The 22,582-nt window shown below is 42.9% G+C and overlaps 1 protein-coding gene across 3 annotated transcripts in view; it reads right to left on the bottom strand.

The window, feature by feature from the left end:
- The window catches only part of PPP1R13B (protein phosphatase 1 regulatory subunit 13B), a 143,504-nt gene that overhangs the window by 66,091 nt on the left and 54,831 nt on the right, over positions 1–22,582 (bottom strand). For all 3 annotated transcript variants that reach the window (XM_074956310.1, XM_074956311.1, XM_074956308.1), the window contains exons 3-4: positions 6,565–6,684; positions 71–138 (exon numbers count right to left, since the gene is read on the bottom strand). In XM_074956310.1, the coding sequence (XP_074812411.1) occupies positions 71–138; positions 6,565–6,684 (188 nt within the window). The remainder of the gene's footprint in view (positions 1–70; positions 139–6,564; positions 6,685–22,582) is intronic.

Consider the following 22,582-nt stretch of genomic DNA (forward strand, 5'->3'; position numbering starts at 1 on the left):
TTAAATTTTAAAATAATGGCAATTTTCAAAAAAAACAAAAAACACACTGTATTTATCATTTGTTACATACCCCATTCTCTGTACGTTTTTCCACAGGTATACTTATTCCATTTCTTTGATTTTGGGTCTGACGCCCACCTAAAAATAAAGTATCAATCTTATTAGCAAGGGGTATTTTTTTGTTTTTTTTTAATTCACATGGTTTTCGCTGCAAAACTACAACTGTATCTGTACAAATTACAATCACTCTTTAACAAATCAGCTTTTTGTAAGTTTAATTTCCTTTCTTACAAACTACAATAACTATATATTTGTCATTTGGTAAAAAAAAGTTCAAAAGCAATTAAAAATTGATAGATTAAGGGTTTTTCTTCTTTTGGGAGGCGAGGGAGCAGGTGTTTTTGTTTTTAATACAATGGGTAGTTAATCAAGTTCACTTGAAGCTCAGCAAAACAGCACCGAGCTTTTTTCACAACAATACTGAAGGGATTTGTAAAATTAAGAATTACTTAAAATATTCTTTCTAATCCTCTACAAACCACTCCATATGTATCAATATTTATTACAGTATCAAGTTTTTTGTTTTGTTTGTGTTTTTACAATAATATTCCAATGCCTTTAAAAAGAGGCAACAAATTTCTCAACAGAAGTTCAGCACTTCAGGAACTATTTGACAAGACAGGTTTTATCAAAAGAATAGATTGACTGTTTTAGTTGTTGCCAATATTCATTTTAACATGGAACTATTCCTCTTGGTTATGAGCACATAAAGTTTCCTTTTATCTGTAATATCAATTCTGCCAATTCCTACTGTATCAATACAAACCTTTGGCATTAGGTTACTCTTTGTAGATCGCAGAGTCCGCAAAAGTAGAAAATGTTGACTTCATGGCCCGCCTGTATTAAGATCTGTAATATGCGGCTCTGTATTTTTCTGCCTCAAACAAGTTTTGTTGCCACAAACATCCAAGAAATACTGTTACTTAAGTCAGTGAACTGAGCATCATATTGTCACAGTTTGACTGCTAAAGCCTCATATTTCTGTACCCACAAGAAACAATAGTTCTGGCTGAGTACATTGCAAATGTATATATTAGAGGCCGTTTCCCAGATGCCTTGCAAAGTTCCTTAATATAAAGCTTGATTAATCTTACCATGGTTGATTTAGAAGCCTTGCATGCCTGATTTAGAAAGGACAAGCATGTTTTCCATGTACGTAAAACTCCAGGCCATGTTTAAAACATATTTAATACATATACATTTATATTGCACTTTAATCACAGAGGATGGTTAAGCACTTTACAGTTTATACAAATCAGTATGTATTGACATCCCTTCATGCACTACTGGACTTCACCTAGTCAAAAAACAACGAGCCATTCTGCACCACTATATTCTACAGCTTTCAAGAGAGGTAGTGGGGAATCCCTTATTCCACTGAAACTATAGAAATAATTTTCGTGGACAGGGTATGTCTGTTGAAACTTGGCTATGGCATCAAATCCACCATCTTTCTCTTGTGAATAGAAACACAGAATTAATTTCTATGACCACAAATGGTCAGTACCTCAATTTTAAGTCTAATCATGACTCAAATATATGTAGAGCAATATCCCTTAGTACATAAGGTAAAAGTTAATGTAGGAACTAAACCTGGGCCACTTTTAGTAATCCAAATCATCATCTATGCCTCACCGTTGTAAAACTAATGAGTCAAAAAATAATACTTTTAGAAAACTTTACATATGGAACAACCCAGAAAGGGTTCAAAAGGAGAATTAATTAAAGCAATCAAGACTAAGGGCATGGCTACACACGAAACTTCAAAGCGCTGCCACGGGAGTCCTCCCACAGCAGCGCTTTGCAGTGCGAGTGTGGTCGCACGCCAGCACTGGGAGAGAGCTCTCCCAGCACTCCTGGTACTCCACCTCCATGAGGGGATTATTTTACAGGGGATTAGCTTTACACTGGCGCTTTACAGCGCTGTAACTTGCTGCGCTCGGGGGGGGGAGGGGAGTTCACACCCCTGAGCGAGACAGTTGCAGCGCTGTAAAGTGCCAGAGTAGCCATAGCCTTAGCTGAGACGTAAGAAAAAAAAAAGTTACTTGTTAGAGATGGTCAAATTAACTGAATTGAGTCAAAACAGCCTGAGCATACCAGTAGGCATCTCAGCTGGTGACTCCTTCATAGCCTTCAGACAGATTAACTGAGCATGACAAAGTGAGTACATATACAAGTATAATCTCAAAGTTTTCTTGTAAATTAACTATCATCTATCTCTGTTTGATCAGAGAAAACAGATTCTATTACCTACACCAATCCCTTAAGGCTCTCCTGATTTAATACTACACTCCTTGATAGAAAGCTTCTTTCTAAAAGTCAAGTAGACCATAGCGTTTTCATGATAGAAATTGCTATTCCATTTTTATTTTAAATATAGCTACATGAAGAGTAGAGGAATCTGTCAGGGATACTTTGCAAAATAGATTTTTCTCTCTCTCTCGGATCAAAGTCATTTGCTTGGAGATGCATGGTGCCCTCTTTCAGGGAAGTAAAACAAGGGACCTTGCCTTTAATATAAAAACTGCTTTAAGCCTTGCATACCCATCAGCATTTCTGGATCAGTACCAAAAGGAACAAAAAACTGCTTTATGGAATAAAGCAAAACATATTTTTTTGTTAAGCTGTCCTCATAAGAGGCGAGTCTAATTGTTTCCCACTTCTCCTCTGTCTTTTGATATGTGGTACTTGTGCTCTGTTGTAATGACAGAAAAAGCATTCAGCATTCTAACTAGTTCTGGAGTGAAACATTTAAAACTCATTTATGTCATTTCTGGCACCAAAGCATGCAAGTCACAGGGAGGAGGACTAATGTCCATAACTATTCTGATCAGATTTTCTGCCAAAAGAGTGAAAAAAATTAAGGTAAATATATTTATAATAATAATAATGATTACATTTTGTATTAGAACAAGCAAAAGTGAAAAGTGAATGCCTAGGAATCCCCTTTATCAGTTTTAATGGAGACAAATGTGATTTCAGCAGCTAATCTGTAACTGTACAGTAAAAAAGAGTAGAAGAAAGTGAGAAATTTGTGCAAGATACAATTATGTAGAAAAGGCAGGAGAACAGAAGTTAATTGTCTCAAGGATTATTGGAAGAAGAAGTGTACTTCTCCAGCTAGGCTACTACTGTAAAATTGTGAATAGTCAAGTGAAGCAAAATAAAGAGCCGAGGCAGCTGGTCACTAGGAGCTGGTGCACCTGAACCTGATCAATAATTCCACAGCTATCAGCCACACTAGGTACTATAGTGTGTAGCTGATACTGCAAGTTGCAGTACTGCCTGTTGCCACTAATAGACACCTGGTCCACTCTTGGAAGCTCCAGCAGCCATTGGTGCCTCACCCCCTGACGTGAAGTCATTTTCATCATATACAGGGTTTACAGTTTGGTTCAATGGCACCCCCACTGCACAAATTGTTCCAGCACCCCTGCCAGTGGCTACAGGGTATCTAGCTATTACCAGGAAACTCCTGAAGGGAATAGTTCAGAGAGGGGCATTCATGACTGGAAAGATATTTATGGCAGGGATTCTCAAACTTTTTGATCACGAGTCACTTCTTACAGAGTGTCTTGGGGACACACCTCCCTTTCCACCACAGTTGCATAATATCCTTATGGGAACTACAGTAATTTCTTACATGGAGAAATATTAGGAAAGTAATGAATTTTTAGGAGTCTTTGAATGTGGTTTAGCAGAAAAAGGATGCTGAATTTATATACAGCGTTTATTTTAAGCAATAATACTGGTTTTAAAGCCAAGTTTAATGCATGCTTGAATAACAATGTTGGCAGTTTTCTAGCTTCATTTGTTTTTGAGAGAGAATTTTAATAAAATAATGTCACTTTCCAGTGGAATTCTGATTTTTGTTGTTCTAGTTCTCCGCTTTGCTGCCCTCACCCCTAAATCACCTCTCTCTCTCGAGTTTTGGATTACCACTGTTAATAGATGGCATAATACAAAAAAGAATTCCCAGGATATATTTTGGAATAAAATGAATAATTCTGAATTTGTGACAAATTGAAATACATTTAGAAAATGAAAATTAATTTTACAAGACATTTCCAATCTAAATGTTGCAAAAAATTATCACACTCAGTCATTAAAATTTTAAGTAGAAAAACAAAAGAACTTAAAATGTCACCAATTCTAATCTGTGACTAATAAATTCCTATACCATATGGAAGTGTTCAAAGTCTAGAGTTTTTGGTTTTTTAATTAGTCAGGAGTGCCAAACATAACATTTAAACACATTAACTGAATAAATATATCACAGAAGAAAAATAAATCAATAGATATTCAATCATTCCTATACGAATGCTATTCTTATATACTGCAGGAATGGGAAGGGGAGCCTTTTTAATGTAACAGTCAATTTCATCCTACGGAAAAAAAGAGGACATATATTTTTTCTTGATTTCTTATATTTAGCATGAGGGGCACGTATACTATCCCATACTCAAACAGCACGTAAGTGAGGGGAAGATAATATTTCCTGGTGAACACTTTCAAAGCCATGGTCAAATAAGCCTTTTGGCAACACATTTTATAAAATTATACAATGTGCATCAATAAAGTGTATGAATAATTATGTATTATATTAGGCTAATACAGTGTTGTGGCAGATATGGCCATTTCCTGCAATAATTTGAACATACTTTACTGAATTAAGTTAAACCTTCATTGTATTAAAAATGCAAATGTTTACATATTATATGGGGATTATGTGTCTTAGAGGAGACCTGACTAATGTAAACCCTGGTAAGTGTTATGAGCTTCAAAGGACTATTTGAAACAATGCAAACTTTTAAAATGAAGTGGGTTTCCCAAGAAATCTCTAAGGCGGGGGGGGGGGGGGAGGGGGGGATATGCACATGTAACACCTCAAGTTATTCAAAAATCCAGCCTTTTGAAACTAGGGACCTGAGGAGAAGGAACTCATTGTTTACGAATTACCTCTTCCCAAATCAAAGATTCAGGCTGTACAAAGGAAGGACTAAACTTTTAATCCATGTGCCTGTTGTGAGCTAACAGCTGTGATGGACTTGTGATCACAGAAAACCCCCTTTGATAGGGTCTGAAGGACTGTTCACCTGCCAGAGCCTTTGTGGGTGTTGGGGTGATCTCTGGTAACCTTGTCAGCACGCATTTGGATTCTTTTATTGTTTTTAATATGGTTTTCTCTGTAATGCTTTTATCTTAAGAAAAAATTGCTTAGAAAGTGTTATGTGGTAACTTAACTGAGGGCAATTATGCCGTTTATAACCTCTAAGGAGAAGGCAAAACAGGCCTGCCAAAGCAGTCTGAGTTGCTGGGAATTCACAGTGTAGGCATAGAACTTGCAGCCCGGAGATATCCTCATTAGGAAGAAGGGAGACATGTGTCTCTGTTCAAGAGAGGTGACGACTGGGGAGCCAGAAGCCTAAGAGTGGGTGCCCTTACTGGATCATGAGGGGGAATACAGGTACAGCTGCCCTGAACTGTGACAAATGCTAACTATTTTAATGCATTCCTGTAAATAATTCCATAAAACAATTTGATTAGTTAACTTTAGTTATTAAGGCTGCAAGTCTGTCATGGAGGTCACGGATTCCATGACTTTGTGTGACCTCTGTGACTTCTGCAGTGGCTGGTGCGCCTGGCCCAGGGGCAGTTCAGGCAGCTCCTGTGCCAGTCACACCAGCTGCTGCAGGGGCAGTCTCGGGCCACTGTGCTCCCCCCCACAGCAGCAGCAGAATTTGGGTGTGAGGGTGGAGGGGGTTGGGACACGGGACAGGGTGAGGCGGGCTCTGGGTGCGGCTTACCTGGGGTGCTCCCCAGAAGCAGCAACATCCCCCTCGCTCAGCTCCTAGGCGGAGGAGTGGCCAGGCAGCTCTGTGCACTGCCTCCGCCCAGAGCACGGGCTTCGCAGCTCCCATTGGCTGGGAAATGGGAGCTGCGGAAAGGTAGAAGGGGGGTGCCTGCAGGTGGAGGCAGCGTGCAGAGCTGCCTGGCCATGCCTCCGCCTAGGAGCTGAGCGAGGGGGATGTCGCTGCTTCCGGGGAGCCCCCCAGATAAGCACTGCCCACCTCCCCTGCCCCATCCCGCACCCAATCTGTGCTGCTGCTGCTGCTCAGGTGGGAGGCGCAGAGCCAGGTATGGAACCTGCCAGCCTCACCAAACCCACACCCCCAGCAGGGGTCCCAGGCCACTCGCCGCTGCTCATCCCCTTTCCAGCACCAGCAGAGGTTCCAGGCTGCACACTGCAGCAAGCCCCCCGCACCAGCGCGGGTCTCGGGCAGCGTACTGCTGCTGACCCCGCACCCCCACCCCAGCACCCACAGTGGCCCCAGGTAGCCCCCTCCCCCAAGGTTTAGTCAGGGGTATATAGTAAAAGTCACAGACAGGTCATGGGCTGTGAATTTTTGTCTACTGCCCATGACCTGTCTGTGACTTTTATTAAAATTACCCATGACTAAAACGTAGCCTTAGTTATTATCTGTGTAAGGTAAGCGTACTTACTCTGTTCATTGTTTTCAGCTGGAGATTCCTCATGCCGAAGAAAAAATTTCACTTCTTCCCTACGGGGTCCCCACTTCTGTAAATGGTCATACATCATGTGATCAAAGGGTATAGGGCGTTCTGGAAATATAGAATAAAATATTTCTGAGTCCAGCAACTTCTTACAAAGTACACCGGACCCTCGCTAGAACACACATCTATATAGCGCGAATTCACATATAAAGCGGTCGCAGCCATGAATCCCATATTTAATTACTTTAATTGGAATTCATTTTAATACAGTCCCCGCGTTAATGCGGTACCGCACATGGATCCCAAATCCCACGTTCTAGCGAGAGTCCGGTGTAACATTAAAAAAACTGCTTTAAAACGTGGGTGCATTTTTGGCACTTCAAGCAGTCATCTGACAACTTAACACGCAGAAAACGAATTCAAAATAAAAGCAGAAACAAGAAGAAAATAACTGTAACAGCATATTAACATACTATTAAAATAACTTAGTTAAGTACATAACAATAGCAATAGTGACAATTTTAGACAGTACAACCACCTACATAATTTCAAAGTTTATAATCCTATTATGCACTCATTTAAATTTTGCCAGGAATTCTCTATCACCTTCTGTGACATTATATGATTAAAATACGACCACGTAGATCAGGGGCGGGCAAACTTTTTGGCCTGAGAGCCACATCGGGTTTCAGAAATTGTATGGAGGGCCAGTTAGGGGAGGCTGTGCCTCCCCCTGGACTCCTGCCCCATCCAACCCTCCCTGTTCCCTGACTGCCCCCACAGGACCCCTGCCCCATCCACACACACCCCCCCCGCTCCCTGTCCCCTGCCCACCCCCGGAACCCCTGCCCCTGACTGCCCCCCACTGTCCCATCCAACCCCCTCTCATTCCTGACTGCCCCCCTGTTCCTGGCCCTCTAACCGCCCTGACCCCATCCACACCCCCTGATCACCACCCCAAACTCCCCTGCCCCTCTATCCAACCCCCCCGCTCTCTGCCCCCTTACCGTGCTGCCTGGAGCACCAGTGGCTGGCGGCGCTACAGCCACGCCACCCAGAGCATTGTGCCAGTGTAGCGTAGTAAACTGCTCTCCTTAACTGCTACCAGTAGCACATTCCTAAGCAGAGCAGTTTAAATACACTACACCAGCAGCATGGCGTGCTGAGGCTGCAGGGCAGGAGGAACAGCAGGGGAGGGGCCAGGACCTAGCCTTCTGGGCCAGGAGCTCAGGGGCCAGGCAGGAGGGTCCCGCAGGCCGGATGTGGCCCGCGGGCCATAGTTTGCCCACATCTGATATAGATCATTGTTGCTACCATTGTTATACAATGCAACAAATCTTGTACAAAGTATGTTATGTAAGGTATCAATGAAAAAGTTATGGTTTGCTGAATGTGATTATCCTATTTGTATGCATGCATCATTTTTGTATCCAAAATTATGAATTTTGGCCATTTAAAATGCATTTCAAATGTGTTTGCTCCTGGATAACACCCACAAGGTATTTTGCATCCAGTCTAGCCAGCACACTGTGAAGGGAATACTTATATTGACGTCCCATCAAAGAACACAATGGGCCATGAAAGAAGCTTATCCACACCTGATGGACTTTCCTGAGACCATTTTAGCTAGAATATGAATAAGGTCCCTGGTATGACTCAAAGCATGCAAGAGCATGTGACTAGATCATGTGGTACTGAACTCCATCTTGTGTGCCTGTATTTTTCCTGAAACTGTGCTGAGGGCTCTGCTTCAAAACACTGAGTTGCCCTCGACATAGGAGAACCTATAAAAAGCCCTAGAAACATCTCCATTTTGCTTCTTCCCTGCTCTGATCTCTGGCTTATGGATTTATACTAATGGGAGCATTCTAACCAAGGGACTAAGGGCCTTCCAATCATTTGGAAGCAACCGGAAACTTAAAAGCCAGCAGTTTATGCCATCTCTACTTGAAACCTGATCCAAGAACTTTGCAATTATTGTATGTATTTGATTCCTTTAACCAATTTAAACTCTCACCTCTTTCTTTTCTCCTATAAATAAACCTTTAGATATTACTGTGACATTACTGACAATCTGGGACCGTATAGATCATCGTTGCAACCAAGGTCCTGTAGTGGCACCAAATCTTATATAAAGGGGGTCAAATGAGGTGTCTAAGACAAGGTTATGGTTTGCCGATTATGATTATGCTGTCTATATGTGTGTATCATTTTTGTAGTTGAAGTTATGAATATTGGCTCTATACTGTCTGTATTTCAAACTTATGCTATCCTTCTGGGTGACAACCCCAGAAAAGTTGGTGTCAGCTCTGCCTAGCCTGCTTGATGGCCCATTAAGGACCATCAGCTATACAGCTGATCCATTGAGAGAAGACAGTCACTCCTTGTGACTCAGCAAGGTGTACAGGGACATGCCTATGGACAGCTCTGAGGTTTTTCCATGCCATGTGATGGACAGCTTGTCTTTGGAACAAAGAAAGAAAGACCACATGGCAAGAGAATATAAAAAGCTGCTGCAGCTCCTCCATCTTGTCTTCAATCCTGCTTCATACCTCTGGAGGAACTTTGCTACACTGAAGCTTTGAACCAAGGACTGAAAGACCCATCCCAGCTGTGGATGTACTCCAGAGACTTGATTTGAACCTGCAGTTTATTCTATCACTGCTGCAAGCCTGAACCAAGAACTTTGCCATTACTGTATGTAATTGATTCCATTTAACCAATTCTAGCTCTCATCTATATCTTTTCCTTTTATGAATAAACCTTTAGATTTTAGATTCTAAAGGAGTGGCAACAGCGTGATCTGTGGGTAAGATTTGATTTGTAGATTGACCTGGGTCTGGGGCTTTGTCCTTTGGGATCGAAAGAACCTTTTTTCTTTTACTGGGATATTGGTTTTCATAACCATTTGTCCCCATAACGAGTGGCACTGGTGGGGATACTGAGAAACTGGGGTGACTAAGGGAATTGCTTGTGTGACTTGTGGTTAGCCAGTGGGGTAAAACCAAAGTCTTCTCTGTTTGGCTGATTTGGTTTGCCTTGGTGTGCACAGAACCCCAGCCTTGGGCTGTAACTGCCCTGCTTTAAGCAATTTGTCCTGAATTGGCACTCTCAGTTGGGTCCCGCCAGAACGAGCATCATTACAATTATGTATTTAAGGGTTGGTAACAACAAGATTACTGGGTAAAATATGAGTTATATATTGACCTGGGTATGTGACTGGTCCTTTGGGATCAGAAGAAAACTTTGATTGATGAAATTGGTTTTAAATAACCACTCATCATTAAGTCTAGTGTCTAGATGCTGAATTCAGGACTGGAATACCTAAGGAGGTTGCATTTCTGACTTCATGTTAGCCAGGGTCATGAGACACAAGTTTTGTTGCTGGGTTGGTATCTCTTACGGAATAACCACCACCAGTTTTGGGGTGTGTCTGCCTGTAGGGGGGGTGGCTACCCTACTCCTAAAATAGGAGTTAAAAGCATCCCTGGAGAGGGCTGTGGCTGAGGATGGCTGACTGGGGAAGCAGCCACAGCTGGGCCATGCCTCAAATCAGGTCCCCAGCTAGCCTGTATAAAAAGGCTGTGAGCCAGAAGCCCAAGGACTCTCTCTCCAGGCTAAGAGAGAACGGGGCCTGCCTGCCTGACAGGGTACTGAGGGTAATGCAGTGCTGGGGAAGGAGCAGGCTGAGCGGGGGCCCTCCAGGCTGGCAACTCCCCAGGCTGTAGGGCCTGGCCCACGGCCCATAGAGGTACTGGAAAGCAGAGGAAGGCAGCAGGTCTGAACCCACTTGCCTATGATAAGTGGCCTTTACACTGCAGTCTGCCCCAGGGAGCGGGGGCTTGGTGATGACTGGCAGTAGCCTAGACTGAGGCAAGGTGGGGATAGTGGGTTGGGGGTTCCCCAGGAAGGGGAGACCCAGATGCAGCATGTGGGGGTACTGCCAGGTGGAGAACTGCAGAGAAAGGGGCACCGGGGGTCCATGAGGGACATGGGGGCCAGAGCTGTGCGGATCACTGCTTGCAGAGGGTGCTCCAGGCTGGAAAAGAGCGAATTCTCAATGACCAGCAGGAGGTGCCGCAGGGGTGAGTCCGCTCCTTTACACTGCCCTATTTCTCAGGGGTTTGTCCTGAATTTGGTATTCTCAGTTGTGACCTACTGAGGCACAGTGATATTTAAATTTTACCAGGAATTCATCAGCTACACCCTTTTCAGAGAGTTAAACCTTTCAACTCTGTTCTCCTTTGCCAATTATGGTTCAGACTGAGTGTGGTGCTTTCATAACAGGAACAGAAAACCTAAGACTTCCAGTAAAGTCCACCAGATTAATGCCATATATAATACACATGTAGAATGACAACTAAATACTTAAGGATGAATTATGTGCTACCACTCTAAGAGTAGATTACACAATAGTCACTAATACAGCAGAAACTGGTACAAGATGGCAGTAACCAAACAAATCCAGGAGTAAAATGTAGACTAAATTTTCTGCAGTATTACAATTAAATCTCTCTCTCACCAAAAGAGAAGCCAGACATCAGGAAGATAGCCCTCTTTGGCTATAAACCCATGTTTATTATCCCTAAATGTGTCTTATCTAGACCAGACATCCCCCCCAGTATAAATACCAGTTTGGTACAAATGTAATCCTTAAGAAAACAAACCCTGTAAAGCATTAGGAAAAGACCTAAATGTGAAAAGGAATGTGGGACTCTTTATCAGAGCAATAAATCTAGGTGTTAATTGGGTTTTTACACTCTTCCACAAAAAACTATGTAAATCCACACAATTTTTGAAATATCCTAGCTGGAAGGAATTTTATTACTCTAGAAACATCTGATTCTGTCCTCAAAAGCCTCTAGGAAAACAAAATGTAGCTGGAAACATTTCATACTTAGTTTATTTCTTAAACATTGAAGAGTCATTAAAAATTATTATTACATTTCATCTAGCAGAGAAAGATGTAAAACAATCCAATGACTGGAAGTTGAAAGTGGACAAATTCAGATGCGAAATAAGGTGTAAATTAACAGTAAGAGTAATTAGTAAGGCTGCGTGTCTGTCATGGAGGTCACAGAAGTAATGGATTCTGTGACCTCTGTGACTTCTGCAGTGGCTGGTGCTGGGTCAGCAGCAGTTTGGGTGTGTGGCAGGGTGCTCAGGGCTAGGGCAGCAGGCTGGGGTACAGGGCAGCGCTTACCGGGGGGAGAGAGGGGGCAGAACCCTGGCTCCCACCAGCATGTCCCTGCAGCTCCTAGGCAGAGGGGCGAGAGGGCTCCATGTGCTGCCCAAGCCCACAGCTGCCGCCCCCTTTGGCTACTGTTCCTGGCCAATGGGAGCTGCAGGGACAAGCTGGGCAGAGAGCCTGCCAGCCCCACCAACCCTCCCCGTCCTGACCCCCAGCACCAGCAGGGGTCCCGGTGTGACATTCTATACCTTGGGGGAGCATACTGTAACCCCCATTTTCATATAATCATGATCTTACATATAAAGCATGCTTTGTAAGGTATCGGGGAAAGATTATGATCTGCTGAAAGTCATTTCTCTATCCATATATGTGTATCATTAATGCATATGAAGTTCTGAGAATTGTGTTGTATGGTGATCACTAAAACGATGTAAACTGGGGAATCAGCTAGATATTAGCTTCCCAGAGGCAACAGCAAGGAAAGCAACCAACACCTGGGTGGAGTGTCAAACAACCAATCAACAGCCATTCTCCAGCAAGGGAGCTACAATGCAATGACTCACCCTGCATGTGGTGACACCAGGGGAATGCACAACCTTGCTTGGAGAGACTCAGCAATACCCCCTAGACATGCCTGGTCTTGTGCTCCCCAAGCACAAGGACTTAGGGTATAAAACAGACAGAGTGGACACATACTAGGCCCTTCTCCTGCCCCAACCTTCACTGCAAGCAACTAAGACCCGGAGAAGACAACAAGACTCCAACAAAAGGAGTACTTGTGGCACCTTAGAGACTAACCAGTTTATTTGAGCATGAGCTTTCGTGAGCTACAGCTCACTTCATCGGATGCATCCGATGAAGTGAGCTGTAGCTCACGAAAGCTCATGCTCAAATAAACTGGTTAGTCTCTAAGGTGCCACAAGTACTCCTTTTCTTTTTACGAATACAGACTAACATGGCTGTTACTCTGAAGACTCCAACAGGGGAGACTGGCCCATGTTTAAGGAACAAACCTGTATATTAAGAAAAGGAGTACTTGTGGCACCTTAGACTAACAAATTTATTTCAGCATAAGCTTTTGTGAGCTACAGCTCACTTCATCGGATGCATGCAATGGAAAATACAGTGAGGAGATTTTATATACACAGAGAACATGAAACAATGGGTGTTACCATACCCACTGTAATGAGAGATCAGGTAAGGTGAGCTATTACCAGCGGGGGAGAAAAAACCTTTTGTAGTGATAATGAAGGTGGGCCATTTCCAGCAGTTGACAAGAACATGTGAGGAATGGGGTGGGGGAATAAACATGGAAAGAGTTACCTACTACAGTCCAGGCCCAACGGAGAAAACAGAATGCCACTAGCCATCACCTTCAGCCCCCAACTAAAACCTCTCCAACGCATCAAGGATCTACAACCTATCCTGAAGGACGACCCATCACTCTCACAGATCTTGGGAGACAGGCCAGTCCTTGCTTACAGACAGCCCCCCAACCTGAAGCAAATACCAGCAACCACACAACAAAAACACTAACCCAGGAACCTATCCTTGCAACAAAGCCCGTTGCCAACTGTGTCCACATATCTATTCAGGGGACATCATCATGGGGCCTAATCACATCAGCCACACTATCAGAGGCTTGTTCACCTGCACATCTACCAATGTAATATATGCCATCATGTGCCAGCAATGCCCCTCTGCCATGTACACTGACCAAACTGGACAGTCTCTACGTAAAAGAATAAATGGACACAAGTCAGACGTCAAGAATTATAATATTCAAAAACCAGTCAGAACACTTCAGTCTCTCTGGTCACTCGATTACAGACCTAAAAGTCGCAATTCAACAAAAACAACTTCAAAAACAGACTCCAACGAGAGACTGCTGAATTGGAATTAATTTGCAAACTGGACACCATTAAATTAGCCTTGAATAAAGACGAGTGGATGTGTCATTACACAAAGTAAAACTATTTCCCTATGTTTATTCCCCCCCCACTGTTCCTCACACGTTCTTGTGAACTGCTGGAAATGGCCCACCTTGATTATCACTACAAAAGGGTTTCTCTCTCCTGCTGGTAACAGCTCACTTTACCATACACACTGTAACTAGAGTGATCACGTAACACCCATTGTTTCACATTCTGTGTATATAAAATCCTCCCACTGTATTTTCCACTCCATGCATCCGATGAAGTGAGCTGTAGCTCGCAAAAGCTTATGCTCAAATACATTGGTTAGTCTCTAAGGTGCCACAAGTACTCCTGTTCTTTTTGCAGATACAGACTAACACGGCTGCTACTCTGAAACCTGCATATTAAGGACTGCAATATACAGTGGGGTGAGGAAAAACTGCTTAATCTAGATGTTGTCCAGTCTAATAGGTTTGAGAGTTTAGACTGCGTGCTTATTTTATTTTATTTTTTGCCTATCGCTTAACTACAAAGCTAGATTGTTCTACCTGAAACAGTGTGTTTGATTTGAAGTCAGAGACTCCCCTTGGGATAACAAGCAGGATACATATCAATTTCTTTGTTAAACTGACGAACTCATGAGCTTGCAGCGTCCAGCGGGCATAACTGGACACTGCAAGATGGAGGTTCCTAGGGTTGGTCTGGGAATGGAGATATTGGCCAGTGTCATTCAGTTGCACAATCCAAGGAGCAGCTTACATGCCAGAGGCTGTGAGTGAACAGCCCAGGAGTGGGGGCTCTCACAGCAGAGCAGGGTAAGACTGACTCCCAGAGTCAAGGATTGGAGTGACCTAGCAGATCACCGGTCCAGATAACACCAGGGGAACGTCACACCCGAACCACGTGCCACCGCCACCCGCCCTCCCACAGCAGCACCAGCAGGGGTCCCAGGCTGCGCACTGCCGCCATCCCTCCCCCTCCTCCCCCCCAAAGCACTAGCAAGGGTCCCAGGCTGCGCAGCACTGCCCAGCCCCCACCCCAGGGGTCCCAAGTCAGGTGCAACCGCCTACCCCTCCCCCAGCATGGGTCCCAGGCCACGCTCCGACATGTGCACCCCCTTACCAGCACCAGCAGGGGTCCCGGACCACGTGCCGCCGCCTGCCTCCCCCCAGCACCAGCCAGAGTCCCGGACCATCCACCCAGCACCCGCGGCGCCCCCAGACTGCCCCTCCACAACACCAGTGGCCCTCTGGCCCAAGTTTTAGTTAGGAGTATATAGTAAAACTCATGGACAGGTCACAGGTCGTGAATTCTTGTTTACTGCCCGTGACCTGTTCATGACTTTTACACAAATACCCATGACTAAATGTAGCCTTAGTAATTAGACCATTGGAAAAATTGAGCAGGGTCGTAGTGGATTCTCCATCACTGCCAATTTTTAAATCAAGACTGGATGCTTTTCTAAAACATATGCTCTAGGAATTATTATTTTGGGGAAGTTCTATGTCTTTTGTTGTACAGGAGATCAGACTAGATCACAATGGTCCCCTCTGGCCTTGGAATCTAGGAATCTATAAATGGCAAAAACCTTTGCCAAATACATAGCTCCTAATACCGTTGCTATATAAATGATAAAATGCCTTATGTACCAACCTCAAATTTAATTACCTTCTTAAACAGAATACTAATACAAGAAGCCATTTGAGTATAGAATATTTATATTAACAATAATTACTGGCAGTGCTCAAACTCCCTCACCTAACTCAGGAAGGCAAGAACCATCTCTTCAAAAATTGTTAATGAATTAATTTCTTTAACTCTTTAATTTTAAAAGATGGTTTTGAAAACTGAAAACTTTTATATAAGTACAGGAGTGTTTGGACTTTTTAAAAACAAAATTTCATTACATGTCATATGCTAATAAAATTGAACAAGTATTTCAGAAAAATGGACTGAAAACTAACTTTAAAACTAACTTTAAAAACATTTCTTAGAATCTCCTGACACAAGTACAAAGACAAGTAGAAATTATGTATATCCATTAAAGAGAGACTGCATATTCAAAAACTGAAGGTATCAACTAAGCCAACCCCCCCAAGGCATGGAGTCAATGAAAGTGATAGCAACAAACTTCAATCTAAATAAGACTGACAGATGCCTGTTTTCCTATTGAATGGAAGTAGGAGGAAAAAAGTATAAAAAAACCTGATGTGAGAGCCCCGCACACACTCACCCCTCTGCTACTTTGCTTCAACAAGGAGTCTACAACTCATCCTGTCCATCTGTACAAATAAACTATCATAGACAGTTAAGAAAAACACAAAAGACAGTAACCAACCCAAGGAAAACCTTCCCAAGACTTCAATATGGATCGGTGAGAGAAAGTTAACTACGATCCTGCCAAAGGATTAGATTTACAAACTCTTGTAATGATTTTACTGGAATACTGAAATGCAACTGTAACTTAAAATATTAACAACTTCTCCTGTTGATCATCAGATGGTTAGACCATATACTCCTGAAGAGGCAACAGGGACTAAACAGTGGTAAACAGAGAAATAGTGGGATTTAACTGGATTTAAGTTTCTTAATATTGGTTCATTGGCCTGTCTCAAGATAGAAGAAGCCATTTAAGGAGCTAAGTAACTGATTTAAATAGTTTCTGTTTTTCCCAATTTACAAACCGGATGATTATTATTAACAAGACAGGTTTCACCTGCCCTAAAACAAATTATTTTGCCCATACATAAAAGTTTTAAGTGTTTAATAAGATGAGACTGAATTCACAATATTTTAGGAAACAATATATTTTGGACTTAATTTCCCAAACGAAGAACATCCCCGCATGTGGTCTACTCTCAAAGGTAGAATCACTGTTAAGGCTCTACACATAAGGCTTGGCTACACTTGCGAGTTACAGCGCAATAAAGGAGCCCCGGGCGCACTAGCTCTCTACCCATCCACACTGGCAAGGCACGTAGAGCGCTCTGACTCCGCGGCTACAGCACTGCTGGTACTCCACCTCAGTGAATGGAATAATGTTTGCTGTGCCCCTGCTGGAGTGCCGCGGTGCTAATGTGAATGAAGTGTTGCTTTACTGAGCTCTGATCAGCCTCCGGAAACGGGAAACGTCCCATAATCCCATTAAGCCAAGTGGCCACTCTTGTCATTGTTTGGAATCAGCTGTAGGAATGCGGAAGTGCCCATTTAAAGCTCCGTTTCCGACAGCCAGCTGCTTATCTCCTCCAAGACAAAGCAACCATTACTGTGGAATGCTGTGTATCAGAGAGAGAGGGAGGCATGGGAGGAGGGAGGTCTGCTGCTGTCTGAACTTACAAGACAGTATGCTGACATGCTCTCAGCCCCCCAAAAACCCACTCTCCCCCCACATACACACAACACACTCCCTGTCACACTCCACCCAACCCCCATTTGAAAAGCACGTTGCAGCTACTTGCATGCTGGGATAGCTGCCCATAAAGCACCACTCCCAATGCTGCCGCAAGTGTGGCCACACCAGTGTGCTTGAAGCTATCAGTGTGGACAGCCTGCAGCGCTTTCCCTACTGTGCTCTACAAAGGCTGGTTTAACTCAAAGCACTCTACATCTGCAAGTGTAGCCATGCCCACAGAGGCAGACAGAAGAGATTGTAATGGAAATAAACTGGTTATCAGTTGTGTTCCATCATTTGTGTTTTGTTTAATGATTTCTTGTCTTTAATAATAAATCAGACCTAGTTAATACTTGTGGCGCTTTTGCTTGTTTTTAATCATTATCTCCCCTAAGGCACGGAAAAGAATGCCTGTGACTATAATAGTGGGAATTATATACCCTGAGATAGCATCATAATTGCATATATCAATAATTAGGTCATAAGAACAGCCATATTGGGTCAGACCAATGGTCAATCTAGCCCAGGATCCTGTCTTCCAAAAATGGCCATGTACGGGGAGACACTGGCAAACCAGTAAAATGCCTGAAACCACTATGGCTTATTGCTAAAAAGCAGCCAAGTCAGCAGGCTGTAAATTGGCCAGATCAGCAGGCTTAGCTTAATGAAGGGGGGGGGGGGGGGTGTCTTTGGGTACTACAGAGAGGGCAGCTTGACCCCGTGTCCTTCCTGATAAGAATTGTGTTGAAGTGGCTGATACATGCATTTTTAGAAGAGCAGGATGTGCCCCAGGAATGTCTATTGGGCCTCAAGGCTGCAAACTCTGGAAAATCCCACATCTGGTTAATAGATAATCAGAAGGAACCTCTTGCTTGACCATTGAAACTGCTTACTTAAGTTTTCTTTAAGGGACATGTATAAATAATGGGGAAAGTTTGAGGTACTTGGACTCTTTTTGGACTCTCCCTCTGGATACATCTTGCAGTCCCCACTGGCAGACGGAAGATTTGGCCACTGGACGCCTGCTGCTGTGTCACTCAAGAGCCACACTCAGCTTTGGTAATTATCAAGGGTTGGAGTGTTTTACTAACCTTTTGCAGATGTGTGCAACTGCTTGAGACTAAGTAAAATATAGCTTTAAGTGAAAGCACTCCTGTTGTCCTGTTTGTGCCAGCCATCTATCGGTCAGATGTCCGTGTCTCCCCCGATTTATTTCCTGACACCACCTCACACAGAGTAAAAGTTACCAAGAGCTTTGGGTTGAAAGATCCCTGGATAACAGCCAAGGCCAGGTGCTTCAGAGGGTACAAACAGAACAGGCAATCATCACGTGATCCATCCTCTGTGGTTCACTCCCAGCTTTTGGCAAACAGAGGCTAGGGACACTTAGCCAGGATGGGCAGGAATGCAACACAATGCTCTAATAGCCATTGATGCACCTATCCTCCATGAGCTTATCTAGTTTTTTATATGCCCGTTATAGTTTTGGCCTTCACAGCATCACCTGGCAATCAGCTCCACAGGTTGACTGCATTTATGAAGAAGTACTTTGTTTTAAACCTGCTGCCTATTCATTTCAATGGAGGACCCTTAGTTCTTGTGCTATAAGGAGTAAACATTTCCTTATTTGCTTTCTCCACACCAGCCAAGATTTTATACCTCTATAAGACCTCTACCCTATCCCCCTTTAGTCTTCTCTTTTCCAACCTGAAAAGTCCCAGTCCTTTTAATCTCTCATATGAAAACTGTTCCATACCCCCAATCATTTGTTACCCTTCTCTGTACCTTTTCGAATTCCAGTACATCTTTTTTTTAAAATGGGGCAACTAGAATTGCATGCAGTATTCAAGATGTGAGTGTATCATGGATTTCTATAGAGGCATTATATTTTGTCTTATCTATTCCTTTCCTAACAGTTCCTAACATTGTAAACTTTTTTGACTGACATTTCACATTGTCTGAAAACAGCTGCTCAACTATCCACAACAACTCTAAGAACTCTTTGTTGAGTGGTAACAGCTAAATTTAGACCCCCATCATTTTATATGTATAGTTGGGATTATGTTGTCCAATGTGCATTAGTTTGCATTTATCAACATTGAATTTTATCTGTCATTTTCTTGCCCAGTCACCCAGTTTTGTGAGATCCCTTGGTAACGCCTCACAGTCTGCTTTGGACTTAACCATCTTGAATAATTTTGTACCATCTGCAAATTCTGACACATCATTGTTTACCCCTTTTTCCGGATCATTCCGAGTATGTTGAACAGTACTGGTGCCAGTACAGACCCTGGAGAGACACCACTATTTCTCTCTCTCTATTTCTGAAAAAACATTCCTATGTTTTGTCTGTCTTTTAATCAGTTACTGATCCAAGAAAGGACCTTCCCTCTTATCCCATGACTGCTTACTTTGCTTAGGAGCCTTTCATGAGGGACCTTGTTAAAGGCTTTATGAAAGTCCCAGTACCCTATATCCACTGGATCGCCCTTGTCCATGTTTGTTAACCCCTCAGATAATTCTAATAAATTGGTGAGGCATAATTCCCTTTACAAAAGCCATGCTGACTCTTCCTCAGCAAATTGTGTTCATCTATGAGTCTGATAATTCTGTTAATATAAAAATTCAACCAATTAGCCTGGTATTGAAGTTAGGCATACCAGCCTGGAATTGCCTCTGGAGTCTTTTTTAAAAGTTGGCCTCATATTAGCTATCCTACAGTCATCTGCTACAGAGGCTGATTTAAATGATAGGTGTTTCCTTGATTTGGCAGTAAAAGAAACAAAGCAGTAAGAACTAGCCTTCCTTTTCTTGTTGCTCTGGACTAAACATTTTAACAGAATTTGACATCCAATTTAAAATTACTCCTTTCTACCCCACAATGCATACTCATTTAAATTCCATCTCAATTCACATTGCAGTTCAAACTTGTTTCCATTCCTTCCACTAGGTATTTTCATCTCATTTAAAAAAAGCTACTATTTCCTTGAATATAACAAACGCAAGAAAAAGGATGTTGAAGCCTTCCTCTAGTGCATATACTAATATGTTGCCAAGGTACCACCATTTAAACCTAAACAAAATTAGTTGTGTTTGGAATATAAGTGTTTGTCTTGACTAGGATTTAAAGTTGCTGTGTTAAAGAGTATTAGCTAGCCTGTTCTAACACTAATGTAGACAAAACAGTGTATGATTAACATGAACTAAACAGACCAAGTTAACTTGAGTAGTTTAGCATATGTTCAAGTTACAACTTGCCCACACTAGTGAGTTTTTGAACTTCTCTAAAATGGATCCTGTGACAAAGTTCCTGCTCTACCTTACTGGGTCTTGCGCTTATTGGCAGATTTGCTCACCTTGGAGCTTCACAGCAGCCCTCAGCTTGGCTCTTTCTGAATTCACAGCCCAGGTTGACTCCTCCCGTGTCTGACCAGAAGTTGGGAGGAACCCAGGCCCGCCCTCTACTCCGGGTTCCAGCCCAGGGCCCTGTCGAATGCAGCTGTCTAGAGTGCCTCCTGGAACAGCTGTGCGACAGCTACAACTCCCTGGGCTACTTCCCCATGGCCTCCTCCCAACACCTTCTTTATCCTCACCATAGGACTTCCCTCCTGGTGTCTGATAATGCTTGTACGCCTCATTCCTCCAACAGTCTGTTCTCACTCTCAGCTCCTACTGCCTCTTGCTTCCAGCTCCTCACATGCACACCACAAACTGAAGTGAGCTCCTTTTTAAAACTCAGGTGCCCTGATTAGCCTGCCTTAATTGATTCTAGCAGCTTCTTGATTAGCTGCAGGTGTTCTAATCAGCCTGTCTTAATTGTCTCCAGAAGGTTCCTGATTGTTCTGGAACCTTCCCTGTTACCTTACCCAGGGAAAAGGGACCTACTTAGCCTGGGGCTAATATAGCTGCCTTCTATTACTCTCCTACAGCCATCCAACCTGACCCTGTCACAATCCATAAGCCTAAAGCTTGATCTACATTTAGAAGGTAAGTCGCCATAGTTACATTGGTCAGGAGGAATGAAAGACATACACAAGCTCTGCTGACAACCTCCAGTGCAGACACAGCTATGTCAGTGGAAGAGGACTTTTGTCAACAACATAAATCATCTCCCTGAATTACATTAGTTATCAGTGCAGGCTGCATCTACACTAGGGGGCTACGCCTGCATAGCTGTGCCAACTAAGGTTCTGAAGTGTAGACAGCTTTAAAAAAAAATAGTCTAAAGCAAAGGTCATACACTTTACATCATATATAGCCTCTGAAAATCCTTAAACTAATCTGGCTACAAGTAAAAAACTCAGTCAATTGATGGCACCTAGGAAACACTGATTCAGGAATGGTCTTTTAATCTTACATTTCTTGGGACCATCTGAACAGGAAATGTCAGATGCTGTCAATTTTAAAAGGAGAATGCATTTGTTCATATGTCACAGTAACCATAATGACTATAACACAGATAACATGAGTCAAAACGTTTCCCCTTCCCAAAATTTCAGATTTAAACTAGAGTGAAGGAAGTAAATCTGGAAGGGGGGGGAGGATTTCCAAATCTGGTTCAATCAATTAATGGAATCAAAGGTTGATTCTCAGAAAACGTTTCTTTTTGAGCCCCAATAGATCACTCATTCATATTTCTAAGGTGGAAACTACCTTTTTTACCCTCAGGTCAAAATGCTCTGAAGAGAAAAAGCACTTCAGTCATCTCCCGGACAGAAACTTCCTCTTCAGATCCCATCCTCTACAGAGAAGCCAGACTGAAGCTCTTTGTGCTTGTTTCTCTTCAATTGCTGTCTTTGTACATTTATCCTTGGTCCACCTTATAACAAGGGACAAAGATGGAGGAACCAGGGTATCTCCTTTACTGCTTAGATATAACAAGCAGAAAGAGCAGTCTGTCTCAAGCTGCAGCCTGTTGTGAAGGAACATGAGTGGTTGTGAGTCTCCTCATATTGGAGCACAAAGGAATTTAAGGCACAGGCACAGATCCAGAGACACTGCTGATGAAAATCTCCCAACAAGAGTGCACAAGCACGTACACATCCCAACATGGAGCACCCTTAAGGACACTAATCAAAGAGTATATTGTTTTCCCATGTTAAAAAAAAATCAGACACTTTTGCACCCCTATGCTTTGGTGTGGGAACTTTATATTCAGTGGCAGTGTGGCTTGTGTGTGAGGGATGTGCCTTCCTATGAAAATCAGCCCAAATGACAAACCTTTGAAAAAAATTCTCAGTTTGAATATGCTCAGCACAGATTTGTTAGCCCTTCACAGCTAAAGTCTCCAAAGATTGTATTTGTATCATAATGCTGTGACGCTCTGTATCTTAAACACCCTTGAACCCCCATATTCACCACTGTTATATGTTTTGTACAATGCATGTCTTGTGAGATACCATTTTAAAAGTCTTGATCTGCTGATCCTTAATATCTTGTTGAATTGTATGTACTATTTCTGTGTGTGTTACTGAAATATGTTGTGAGGTTGGGAGATGCCCACAGTTG

The sequence above is a fragment of the Natator depressus genome, chromosome 6 (assembly GCF_965152275.1).
Source record: "Natator depressus isolate rNatDep1 chromosome 6, rNatDep2.hap1, whole genome shotgun sequence".
NCBI classification, from domain to species: domain Eukaryota; kingdom Metazoa; phylum Chordata; order Testudines; family Cheloniidae; genus Natator; species Natator depressus.